The sequence below is a fragment of the Populus euphratica genome, unplaced genomic scaffold (assembly GCF_000495115.2).
Source record: "Populus euphratica unplaced genomic scaffold, PopEup_1.0 scaffold291.1, whole genome shotgun sequence".
Taxonomy (NCBI): domain Eukaryota; kingdom Viridiplantae; phylum Streptophyta; class Magnoliopsida; order Malpighiales; family Salicaceae; genus Populus; species Populus euphratica.
The window spans coordinates 256,795-271,131 of record NW_011500170.1 but is presented as its reverse complement, the minus strand read 5'-3'; the positions used below and the strand labels follow the sequence as shown (position 1 = coordinate 271,131).

The 14,337-nt window shown below is 28.9% G+C and overlaps 1 protein-coding gene across 1 annotated transcript; it reads left to right on the top strand.

Moving 5' to 3' along the window:
- The first annotated feature begins 1,521 nt into the window (after window positions 1–1,521).
- Window positions 1,522–12,092, top strand: LOC105111336 (mechanosensitive ion channel protein 10-like). Its single transcript, XM_011006654.1, has 5 exons — window positions 1,522–3,035; window positions 10,340–10,463; window positions 10,875–11,168; window positions 11,246–11,448; window positions 11,697–12,092. Exons 1-5 carry the CDS (start codon window positions 1,777–1,779, stop codon window positions 11,968–11,970), a joined length of 2,154 nt encoding a protein of 717 aa, XP_011004956.1. The 5' UTR covers window positions 1,522–1,776; the 3' UTR covers window positions 11,971–12,092.
- The last annotated feature ends 2,245 nt before the right edge of the window (window positions 12,093–14,337 follow it).

The following is a 14,337-nucleotide window of genomic DNA, read 5'->3' as shown; positions in this document are numbered from 1 at the left end:
AATACCAAACACTTCCATTGAAAATCTTTAGTCAATGTATGGCGACTAAATTGATTCCACAAAGACCAAACAATATTTTCCCAAATTCATGAAAATCTCTAAAATTTGACACTGCAGAACAAGAGGACATTGCCAAGAGTAAGGCGTCAAAGGACCTATTAGCATGGGATGATCTCGCAAGAATGAAATACACATGAAGATCAGTGGCAATGGAGTCTGTAAGGATGACCGTTCCTGTGTTCTGTTCCTTCAGGAAGGTCCTAAAAGATTTTGAATATGAAGGATACCTAATTCCAGAACGATGATAGGTATGATTCAAGTTCCTGCATGTTCCCTTCTCGTTGTAACTTAATCACAAATACTACAAGATAACGAGTATATAAGTAGTCCGCTAAGTTCAACCTTTTGACTCGGATAATCTGGGCAGCCTGCATGGCAAACATGGATGAGTGCATCTTCCCAAATCCATCAGAGTATGATAAGAAATACTTCGAAAAACAGTCATCATTCCTGCCGTATAGTTTCATGGCATTTGGAGGAGGAGTTTGAATGTGTTCGGGATATGAATTTGCAAGACTTGAAGCTATGATCACAACAAATTACATGGTGAAACGTTTCACATGGAAGCTATGCCACCCAAACGTTTCTTTTCCAGTGGATCCGTTGCAAGTTTTCAAGGATGGATTTGAGATAGCAATTGAGCTAAAGATCCCTACCGAAGTCAACTAAACGCGTACCCCTCCATGTATCGGCTCTGTTTCCGCCAAAGAAAGTTATATGATATCATTCAATTACAGTTAGAATGTTGGCATGAAGTCCTACTAGTTCTAATAGAATACGGCCTATGCTAATACATCTGTTTTTCATGTGCAAGCGCAGGGACGAAGGGGAAATTAGAAAGGAAGATAAAAATAAAATAAATAAAGAAAGAGAGGTTAGGGCTTCATTTAACGGATTATTATTATTTTGCGTACAATTGACTCTCCCAAATCATAATAGCTAAAAACCTAGCTCCAGGTTAAATGGGTTTACCTCTCAAAGTCTTGACCAGTTTAACTTGCAATCTCCTTTATACTACTAATAAAAAATAATAATAAAAAAAAAAACCTCGCAACCTCCTAGGTTTTCAGGTTAAAATAGCCTGGTTATACCACTAGGAATAATCATTTACTTAACCAATAATCAAACGGTTAACATTTAAATTTTCAAATTCCTTAAAACTTGATCAATGGCAGTTCTTATTTATTATGTATTTAATACTGTAGTAGTTATTGTGATACAGTTTAAAAAGATAAATTTAAAAAATTTATAAATTATAAGATATATTTTTTAATAGAATTTATAAAAAAAACTATGATATTTGTTGATTAATTAAATATTTTTTAATTTTAAAGTTATGGTTAAAATAGGAATTAAATTGTACCACATTGGATCACATAAATAAATAATGGAGCCTTGGATATCGATGAAAGATCTAAATGAAATTGCTTTCCTGCTAAAATTGGTGGACAGCATGAAGATTACATCATGGCAATGTCTCAACAAATATATGATAGCAAAGATCAAGTGCTTCCAACTTTTCCTAGTGTTTTCATTATCACAATTATTGCACCCGATAATATCTCTGGCTCCCTACATGTTTGCTTCCGAATATCACTCTCTCTTGTCTCTCCTTTTGTGACTGTAACCAAGCTTTGTCCTTGCACAGATTATCTACCATTTCTCTTTTAAATCTTCAAATCTCTGTGTGTGGTTAATTTGGTGGAGCTGGATATCATGGAGATCCAAAACCAAGAGCACCAAAAACCCAACACAGACCAAGTGGTTCTTTCCGTGGATCAACCAGACTCCAAACTCAAACAGTCACCATCACCACAGCAACCAGACTCCAAAGGCCCCCTCTCTAAAACCCTGGCAAGAACAACAACCCTCCGCCGTCTCAACTTCTCCAAACCCAAATCTCGTTTCACTGAAACAAACTACCCTCCCCCTTCCAGGAGCATCCAAGAATCCGAAGAATATTACCAACTATTAAACCCCCCCGAAAGCGCTACCTCCACCGATGAAGAAGATGATGAAGAATGGTGTGACTATGAAGAAGAAGGAGGAGAAGAAGTTGATGATGGTGGAGAGACCATTAAACGTTCCAAGTACCGAAGGAGAAGGATAATAAAGATAAAAAAGAGAGCCTTGATTGAGTTCATATTGTTTCTCATAAGCATGACCTGCTTAATTCTTTCTCTAACCGTTGAATCCCTCAGAAACAAGGTCCTATGGGGTTTAGTTTTATGGAAATGGTGCCTTATGGTCCTGGTTCTCTTCTGTGGCCGCCTTGTATCGGTTTGGGTTGTAGGCTTTCTTGTTTTTCTCATAGAACGCAATTTCATGCTCAGAGAAAAGGTACTCTACTTTGTTTTTGGTTTGCGCAAGAGTTTTCAGCATTGTGCATGGCTAGGATTGGTTCTACTTGCATGGATGAGTATGTTCCATGATGCCCACAAACGCAGCAAGACCTTGAAGAGGACTTTCCGTGTTCTAATTGCTGTCTTTATTGGAGCTACCATATGGTTACTGAAGATTTTACTTGTGAAGGTTCTTGCTTCATCTTTCCATGTTGCTACTTTCTTTGACCGCATGAAAGAAAGCGTCTTCCACCACTACATTCTCGTTACACTCTCCGGGCCACCATTAGATGAGAATGAGAGGGAAACTCCTCGTCGGCTGACGCCGAGGCATTCGAGGACATTGCCTGCGAAACAGAGAGAGAGGGCCTCACAAGACATACCTATATCAAAATCCAAGAGGTACGAGTCGAGGAGAATCGATATGGAGAGGCTGAGGAAGTTAAGTATGATGACTAGGGCAACCGCTTGGAGTGTGAAGAGGTTGGGGAGTTACATTAAGTCATCGGGATTGTCGACGGTTTCGAGGACGGTTGATGATTTTAGTAATGCAGAATCGGAGATCAACAGTGAATGGGAGGCTAGATGCAGTGCTCAAAGGAGTTTCAAGAATGTCGCCAAACCTGGTGCCAAGTAAGTTCAATTTCTTCTGCTAACCCTTCTGGTTAATTATATGAACATTTGATATTTATATATTTCCTTTATACAGTAGATATAATTAACCGATCTCAATTATGCTAACCTTGCTCGGTTTTTTTTTTTAAAAGGGTTAACATATCTCGAATCATATCATACGATGATTATTAGAAACTTGACAATGTTTCAATTACGTTGTCCAAAATTGAAATTGTGTTTCCTTATTTTCGTTAGTTGTCACTAGATTTCGTAACATAAATCCTGACATACCTAATTCTCTATTTATCAATCTTTAATAAAATGTGAGCAAGATGAAAGTTACACTAACAGAGCCGAAGTTTTGGACAATTTTCTATAAACTTATATTATATTTAGTATGATTTTTGTAAATTAATTTAAATTGTCTTTTAATTTAAATGAAAAACAAGTCACAGATATATTAGGAATAACTTTTGACTTGGATCAAAAGTTTATTATAAAATTGAGTCAAAATTCTGTTTTTTAATTAAAATTTGAAAATTCTGACTTATATCTTCCTTTAGAAAAATGATTTGAGTTATTTTTATAAATCATGTTTTAAAATGGTTATAACTTATTTTTTTTCATAAATTATTTATAAAAATAACTTTTAGATTATGATTTAAAGTTAAAAATTATGCCGAACAAATTCTAAATTATTAATTTCTGATGCATTCCTTGATAGTAGTTGTTAGTGTTTTTCTAAGATAAATAATTTTTTCTATCCAATTTTAAATATAAAGTAAGTCTTCGTATCTTATTAGTAAAACTTATGATCTGAAATTCAACGAATTCCTGTTTTTTTTGTCTTCTTGTGAAATAATTGAAATGAATGAACTTTTAACCATAAAGTGAAATTCAATGGATTTCTTGTTGTTTTTTCCTTTTTTTATATTCTTTTGAAATAATTGAAATGAATGAACTTCTTATCATAAAGGAAATTCAACGGATTCCTTGTTTTTTTCTTTTTTTATCTTCTTGTGAAATAATTGAAATGAATGAGCTTCTTATCATAAAGCAAAATTCAACGGATTCCTTGTTTGTTTTTTACTTTATCTTCTTCTAAAATAATTGAAATGAATGAACTTTTTATCTTAAAGAGAAATTTGATAGGTTCCTTTTTTTTTTAATCTTCTTGTGAAATAATTAAAATGAATAAACTTTTTACCATAAAATAAAATTCAACAGATTCCTGTTTTATTTTTTCTCTTCTTGTAAAATAATTGAAATAAATACACTTTTTATCATAAAATGAAATCCCCCTCCTCTTTTTTTTTTCAACACAGCTTTATTAATAAATAATAAAAGATTAAATAAAAATATCAATTTATTTTAATTTGATATATGCAATAATCTTCAATTCATCAGGAATTTCTAATTTTATCAAAATTAATCAATCTAATTTTTTTATTTGGCTACAAATACATAAAGAATGGTATATTTTTTCTTTTACAAACTAAAATAAAAAAAGAAAAAGAAAAGAAAAGATTAATATCCATATCTAAAATTTTAAAATAAAAATTAGATTCAACCATTTCTAAATAAATTATACATGATTGAATTCCATGTTATGTGACTTGCTAGCTTGCATTATTTCTAAACTGTAAGGGAGGCCTTTCCCTTTTACCTTTTGATTGTTGGGGTTTTGTTTTGTCTTTTTGGTAAAAGACTTGCTACTTTTTCGAGTCTATCGAGGCACATCAATCCTCGACGATTTCTTCGCAGTGGGTCATTTGATGGTGTGGGGTTAACGTCCATGGTTTTTCAAATGTCACACCTAGGAAACGTCTGCCTTCCTTTATTCCTTTCTGATTTTAGCTTTTGAAGGCCAATCATGATACACAAATCAACAAAAACAAGGAGTACGATCACGAAGGGTAGTCAGTCCGCATTATTAATGGATAAATCGGGTAATTAACATATAATATAAAATAAAAACTAATTAATATAGTACGGTCCTAGTTATAAATGGATAAAATAAAAAATAACTAATCAAGATGGTAGCAAAAAATGTGGTAAATCATCGATGGGTGGTTACGTGGTAAAGTGGGGGTGATGGTAAATAGGTATGATCTCTAGTTTAACTCTCTTTATTTATTGATTTTGATGGTCATGAATAGCAGAATCTTTAAAAGCTTTGCTCGAGTTATAGGAACTTTTTTTCGGTGTGTGCAAGCTAATTTGTGTGTCAACATATATATATATATATATATATGTTGATGAAATAAGACACGTGGTTTTAAACTGAAATATTTAATTAAATGTTATGTTTTCGAATCAAAATATTAATTAAATTTAGAATTAAGTGGTAAATTAAATCATAAAAAATGATAAAATTATTAAAACTCTGTAATTAAAGTAGCAATTTTATAGCTACTCAAAGAAAAATAGTATTTAAAAACTCCTTTAAAATTTTTACCAAACTCTTCAAAACTTTTAACTTATTATGCTATTTAAAAAAAAAATCTATTATATAACTATCTAGCAGCGATAATATTCTACTATCAGAATGTGAGTAAAAAACTAAAAAATTAATTAAAGTGAGAAAGTAGAAAAATTATAATAAAAAAATCAAATCACAAAAAAAAAATAATTAAACCATTTAAAAAAAACTCAATTTTGTTTAGTTTAAAAAATCTAAAACTTAATAAATCAAACCAAAACAACTAATTTAAATGAAACTAAATAAAGTTCAAAAAGCAGGCCAGGAGTATAAATATGAAAGTCTCCTTTCTTCTCACCTCTGTACCTCAATCTCTACGCCTTGAAATCTTGTGCTTTAGTTTTTAATAATATCAACTGAATTTAAATTAAAATTAATTAGTTTGAACCGAATTTAATTGAATTTTAATTTGAATTTTAAAGAATAAATAAATTTAATTTTTTTAAATTTAAAACTAAACCAAATAAAAAATAATCTCATCTATCTATCCAGTAATACGGGAAGGGTTACAGACATTGCAATAGAAGTTGCGGTGGATTGTTTTCTTTCAATATGATTTAAAGCAATTATATTAGGTGTATTCTTTCTTTTTTTCCTCAAATAAACATCAGATTTATCATTAAAATTATTTATTAATCTATTTTTGCATTAAGAGAAGAGAATATAGCTGCAGCTCCCGATGTCCTATTTAAAGTAATGGTGATTTTGGCATTTGCTGCTTAAAAGTTCAATCTATATCACTCATTATCAGTCTCAGCCTCGAGTTGTATTTTTAGAATATATTTGAAATTATAGTTATAATTATATTTTAAAACATTTTTTATTTAAAAATATATTAAATGTAATTAGTTACTTTTAAAAATATTTTTCATTCATAAATATATGACAATATTTTTTTATTTTTTAAAAATTATTTTTAATAGCAACATATTAAAATAATCTAAAAATATCAAAAAACATCTTTTCATTTAAAGAATATATCAAAATAATATTTTTTATTTTTTAAAAAAATTATTTTTAATATTAGTGTATTAAAATGATTTACAAATAACAAAAAAAATTTAAATTTTACTAACAATACTTCTAAAATGAAAAAAAAAAAACAGTGCCTTAGATTTGGAATCTCTCTGGCTGATTGCATAGTTACATTTTGAGCCCCAGTGTAACTTTGCTGAGTTGTCTGACAAAATTCCAATAATCTGATCTGTTTCCATTTTGGATCATCATTTCCGGATTGATTTTTATTCTCTAACTTTTGGGTTTCACACGGTAACAAAAGATAATAAAATAAAATAAATAAATAAATAAGCACACGAGCCATGTGAATTTAGTGGTTAATTAGCTAATTGTGTGCCTGTACTAAATAAATAAGCACGCGAGCCATGTAAATTTAGTGGTTAGTGACCTAATTGTGTGCCTGTACTGCAACTAAGCAAAATTAACATCAAAGCTTTTTTGTGTTAAAAGAAATGTGCAGGTAGTGAAAATACATTAAAAAAAATTACATCTCAAGTCATAAATCTAATTAAATTAAATAAATTAGTTTTTATCATTTTACAACGTTCAAAAAGTAAAAATACATTAAAAAAATTTACAACTCAAATTATATATATATCTGATTAGATTAAAGAAATTGATTTTTATCAATAATTAATCTAGAAAATTTGTTGAAATTGATTTTTATCAATAATTGATCTAGAAAATTTATTTCATGCTATTTTTAGCTTCTTATTGCTTCAAAAGATAGATAAAGGTTGGGAAAGGTTTTTTTTGTTTGATTTTGCATTTTTAAAATCAATTTAAAGATGTTTGGGTTATGGAATTAGTTTCTTGAGGTTATAAAAGCATGTTTTCAAAATTTTTAGATAAAAATAAATTAAAAATTAAGTCTTGGGAGTAAAAAATTACACATCTTGACTTTCAAGCCACCTTTATTGTTGTTAGATTGATAGCAATTAATGTCATTTGCTTTATTTTTTATTTTTATATAGAAGGCTTAGGTGCCAAGGTCTGCATCTAGTCTTTTTTTTTTAAGAATAATTTTTAAAGAATTATATAATTTTAAATATACACACACACTTTCTTTTAAAATTTTTAATTAATTAATAATATTTTTTAGATATTATTTTATTCAATCCCATTTAATTTTTACTTTGTTCTTGAACAATAATAGTTCTTCTTTTTTTTAACCCATTATACTCTTTTTTTTTGTTTGGTTACTTTACTATGAACGCTAGTTTTTATTATTATATAATTAAATAAAAAAATTAAAAAATAATAATTTATCAAACATAATTGAGTTGATAACTTAACTTGTAAATTTAGTGAATTGACCTAAATTAAATTAATACATCACCAACTTAATATTATTAAAAAGAATTAACTTTAATTTATTTTTTTTAAATGAAACCATGTTTTTGTCTAATTTTTGGGTTGTTTTTAAGCTTATAAAGTTTGCTAGATCACATCATAACAATCCTCATATTATTTAATTTAAAATCTCAACAAGAAAAAAATTTAATATTAAAAAGATTTTAAGGATGACCAATTAAATCAAGTTTAATAAAAATTCTAAAGAGTTTCTCGCATCACGAGTATTATATAATTTTTTTTATATATATATATATACACACATACTTTAAATTGAGTAGGTGTTATTTTACTATAATTAAAACTTGCTTTTGGAATGGTAAGAAAATGTTATTTAAGGAACTACTGTTCTTATAAAAAAGAAAAAAGAGAAAAGGACATTAACGAGATAAAGGGATTGAGTTTGAGATAAATCTCTTTTATTCTTATTTTAAATTATATTATTTTTTTGGCCATATTTTCATTTTTATTTTTATTAATAAAAGACATAGAAAAAGTTGATATATTTCCTTAAATTAAAGATATTAATAAGAAAAAGTAGATTTATACTAGCAAATTATTTTATTTCAATCAAATTTAAATTATTAATCTTCTTGTAAAAAAATATTAGTATCATATAACAAAAAAAACAAAATTAAAGGATTTTTGTAGTTTATGATGAGATATTTTGATCTATATCTATTTTTTTAATTTTATAACTTAGTTTTTTAGTTAGTGTTCGGAAAGTTTTTAGTATTTATTGACATATATAATCCTTATTCTATTTTGTTAAATATATGCTTCAGATTTTGTGTTAATGAGATAAATATTAAAAATTATTCTGATTATCCAATAATTTAATTACTTTTTACTTTTCTTTAATTTTTTAAAACATTATAGTTTATATCATCAACTTTATAAATTCATAACATTTTACATTATGTCTAAAAAAATCAATAAAAAAAGTCTAATTATTTATAAGATTTTCATTATATTCTAATTAATAACTAAGAAGACATTCTATCGTTAAAATTAATAAAATTATCATTAAAAAAGAAAAACTAAAAAACTTCCCATAATTTGGCAACCCAATCCCAACAAACTCCCTCTCCGGGTAACTTTAATGATAAATGAGACCTTACAAGAACTAAATGGGATAAAATTCTACTTGGTTGAGCAGCACATCAAAGTTTTGTTCTCTGAAACCACTGCCCATCATCCTGGCTTAGATTTCTCTTCTAAGAGGTGGTTTAAGCAACACCAAATATAAAAAATGATCTGTTGCTGTATAAATTTGGTAGCTTGAAATGCAACATGCTGTTCTCGCTTGGAAAATATTAAATAAAACTTTATTTAATAATTTAAATTTAAAATTTAAAATGATTTTTTAATACATTATTACAGTCTTATTGACTAAATACTCATTAGTTTAAATTTTACTATTTTTATTTTAATTAATAAAAATTAAATATAAAATAATAAATATATATATAAGTTTTAAATTTAAAATATTTTACTTAAATAAGTATATCAAAGATCAATATAAAATTATTATTAAGATTTTATTTAATAATTTAATTTTTTTTATTAAAATTATTCTTTAAAAAAAACATCAATATAGATCATAGTCATGACTAAACCTTAAAGACGGGATAAAAAATAAATATATGATGTCTATAATCTCAAATCCAGTACTCAGGGAAGGTGAATATTGATATATAATTGGAAAAAATATACAAAATGAGGTTGGATTTTCAATGTTTTCTCCAACCAAAAAAAAAAAGTCCATCTAAGACAAATTTCAATGGCAATGATTTCCATCAATCCCCATGTTTGGTAAGTCTAGCCTCCATCGGGAGACGGATTGTTGAGCTAAGGAATTAGGAGGGCAGGGAGAGAAAAGAGGCAACAACACCCACCTAGGCCGGCAGTGACTGTTGATTGAAGGCCACTTTCAGCCAAGTAATCTCAGTACGTGGGGTCCCCTTGTCGTATTTCTAGGTCGATTGAATCCTCGTATTCCTCAACAGTAGCTGGGCATAAGCAGTGGGGTGGCTGTAATGGCTGTTAAGGGGTGGGCGTAGCCGCGGCGGCTTTCACCGGGAAGTCTGAGATTTCTATTGTGGTTGGTGGAGGTAGATCATGCAGTAGCCCAGAGAACATTTGGAAATTTAGTGCGAGGGTTAAGATTTACAAATGAGGGAGGAGAGTTTATGAGTGTTTATGTCATATTATAGATTAGAGGACATTTGTTTTTATTTAATTTAAAATTTATGTTAATTGGGAATTAAATTGTAATTTCTAAAAGAATAAAGATAAAATACATGTGATTAGAGGAAATTTTCCTTTTTTATTATTTAAAAATATATATATGAACATTTTTATTTATTTTAAATAAATGAGTATCATCTATAATATAACACAACATATACTTATTTAGTGATATCTAAGTGTTTATTTTTATTGACATTTTTTTTTTTAATGTTTCAAGGTATATTGAAGCCGAAGATCTACTAAGATTCTTAAAGACCGTAGAGGTTCATTCCATATTTCCTCTCTTTGAAGGAGCTGTCGAGACTGGAAAAATTACAAAATCCTCTTTCAGAAATTGGGTGGTAAGCAACCCAAAACCCACTTTTTATAAAAAAAAATAATAATAATTGGTTTTAAAGCCCTCATCTTATTATGTTTACACATAATAAAAAATAATTTATTAATTTATTTTTGGTGATTAATTAAAGATACTTGCTTTCATATCAAGAATAATTTGTTGTGCGTTGTGTAGTTGACATTGAGATCCGATGATTAATTAATTATCATGCATGTTATTATCAATACATCAAGCCCATATAATGTAGATTCGATTCCTGAATTTCATACATGGTACCATTTTCCCTCCTTTAACCAATCTCATCAAAGACTAAAATAGGATTAACTTTTATATGTATTTAAAGGAAACTACATCAACAATTTATTCAAAGACGCATGATTTTCTTTTTTGCTATGTTTATGTTTTCAATTGCTAGGTACATGCTTATGTTGAGAGGAAAGCATTGGCACATTCCTTAAATGATACGAAGACTGCTATCCAGCAACTTCACAGGTTAGCAAGTGCAATAATGACTCTAATTATAATTGTGATCTCCCTTTTGGTGACGGGATTGGCGACGACCAAGGTTTTATTTGTTTTCACATCTCAACTGCTACTCGTGGGGTTCATGTTCCAAAATACTTGCAAAAGTATCTTTGAGTCCATCATCTTCGTCTTTGTCATGCACCCTTTTGATGTTGGCGATCGTTGTGTTGTTGATGGCGTCCAGGTAAAAAAAATATATTGATTCTTAAAGATGGTTGAGTGAGAAGATTTTATATAATTTTTTTTCTAATATTATTGCAGATGGTTGTGGAAGAGATGAACATTTTGACAACTGTGTTCTTACGGTATGATTCGGAGAAGATATATTATCCCAATTCTGTTCTTCTTACAAAGCCTATCAGTAATTTCAGAAGAAGTCCAGACATGGGGGATGGTATTGACATCACCATTGATGTCTCCACTTCTGTTGATGACTTCAATGCTCTTAAGAAAGCTATACAAATGTAAGTTATTAATCTCATTTGCATTTAAAATATTTCTAGTGTTAGACCAAATTAATTCTTAAAGTACTTAGCTTGCCTAAACCACACTTATTTTGCTAATGAAAATCGATGTTTTCTAGATATTAATTAATTATTACTGATTTTTCTTTATATATTTAGCATATTATGTAACCCGTACATTAAAAATTTCTTGTTGTGCAATGATGAATTTATTAGCTTGAGAAAACTACAAATATGGAATACTGCAGATACATTGAAAGCAAACCAAAGCACTGGAATCCAAAGCACACATTGATGGTGTGCGAGATAGAGAATGGGAAAGATTTGAAGCTTACTTTATGTGTTCAACACACCATGAACCATCAAAACTATGGGGAAAAGAGCAATCGAAGATCGGATCTTGTTTTTGAACTAAAGAAGATTTTTGACAAGCTTGGCATTAAGTACCATCTCCTTCCACAACAAGTACATCTTACGCATGTAAACACAATCAACAATGGGGGAATGTCAATGCAATCTTGATGCCAATGCATGTATTAAGAGTGCAAAAAGAAAATTATCATCATGTATCCCCACACCTGAAGAATTGTTAATTCAATATGGCCATATCAGGTATTCTCTTGCATGTGTTTTCTTTTCCTTTTGTAACTTCTTCTTAGCTTAAATTATAGCCAAAACTAATGATGGACTATAATTTTAAACCCATATATTTTTGTATTATTAGTATTTATTTATTATAATAAAGTTGGTTATCTACATCCCAATATACACACACAATAAGAATAACACATAATAACTTTTAATGATTCATCAACCATGACAATCTCTTCTTCTTCTCAAACTTATTTTCTCTGTTATTCTATTACGTGGTTAGATCTTATTGCATAATACATATATGGTTACTCTAAAAAACATATCTCCTTCATATACCTCCTCTACATCATAACCACAACCCATAATAAACCCTACCTTAGTCTCGTCATTTTCACCATTGTACTGTCAGCTCCACACCACATATTTATAATAATTTTAACCTTCATCATGCTCACCTCTATTTCTCTCTAAAACTTATAAATAATAATAATTGTATTTTAAAAAAGCACATGTTTAGTCCATTTTAATAAGTGAGGGCTTATATATATCCATATATGGTAGTCACTCATGTGCTCAAAAAACTATAATCATTAATAACACTATAGAAGTTAATCCAATTTATACGATATAAGTGAGATAAGACCCACTACTAAAGAGCACTATGATTGCATTCCTTTCAACTAAGGTATTATTGTCTTGGATTGTTGGTTATACTTATTGCGGTGTTGTGGTGATCATCTAACCTCTAAAAATTAGTAGTACACAGATGTATAGTCTATTGGAAAAAAAATATAGGGAGACAAGAAATTCTTGTTTCGTATTAGTAAAATATGGACTATGAGTCGGCAGTTAGTATTTTGGTTACTAAAAACCCTAACTGGTTTTAGAGATAGGGTACGGAGACTGGTTGTATAAAGAGAAGGTATTAACATCCCAAATATGTCTTATCTAAGGTAGACTACATTATTTTAATGTTTGATAAAATCTAAGGTTTTGGTTGTATTTTCAAGTTGTTGGTTTGTCTAAAGAGTAAACAAAAAAAATTAATATCTAGAATATGTATTATATGTAATGTTGTACCCCAGATACTAAAAGACAAACAAAATAAAATTTTTGTTGTTTCTGAAATTTTAAACAAAGTTCTTATGACTTTAATAAACTGGTTATTAAAGCCAAAATGCATATTAAAATATATTTTTGGTGCATGAAAAACACAATATAATTTTTTATCTTTGAGATATTTGATCGTATGCACAAAAACATTGTTCTTTTTTTAAAAAAAAACTTTGTATATTTTTTTAAATAAAAACCTGATATTTTAATACCAGATTTATATTTTTAAGGTGTAGAAATATAAATCAATATTAACCAAAATGGATAAAAACACGTAAGAAAATCACTAATGTGTTTTAAATTATTTTTTTTTGGAATGGGTTAGCATCGACCCAAAATAAAAATAGGCCAGCATCAGCCAAAAATAAAGAAAATGGGCCAATACCGACCTAACATAAAGAAAATAGTCGAGCACTGGCTTAAAAAAACTATACTTGGTTGATTATTATGCACAACATAATAACCAGCTAATTATTTTTATTTGATGCAGAACATGTTCACATTCTGCATACAAACAAAAACAAATGGATTGGAGCAAAAAAGGAGAAGAAGGAAAAAGTGAGAGGTGAGGAACTGACCTATGGTGGCTATTATGGAGTGACACGATCAAAGAGTTGATGTCTTATCCCAAGTGCAGGAGTGTCAAAGTAAAATAACCCGACAAGACCGGAGTTGAACCATAGGGAGGTGAATTATATAAATTACAAATGAAGAAAAAGATTTGAAGAGAATAATAACAGAAAAGGAGTTGAAGAAAGTTTTGGGATGTGATATTGATGTAAGGATTAAACAATAACAAAACATATGTCAAGGTTATAGGATTCACTAATGGTATTTCAAATAAATATAATATAAACTCTTTTTATTACTCAACTAGAAACCACACACAAAGGAGGTCCTAATCGGATGATTTCTCGTTATTAGCTCATTATAAATTACTAACATGATCATATTAATTATCTTATATAAGTAATACCATACTTATAAATATCATCAAGCATTCATGTTGCTAGTTTATGTTAACAACAAATCAAGTTTCTATCATAATAACGATTTCGGCCGAAAACTATGAAAGATCAAGCATTTGATGTACCAAATATTATACAACACAAATCTAAATTAAACATTTAATAAGCAAGGTATTAAGAATTAGTAAGATAAAAAGATAAAACATGTTAATAA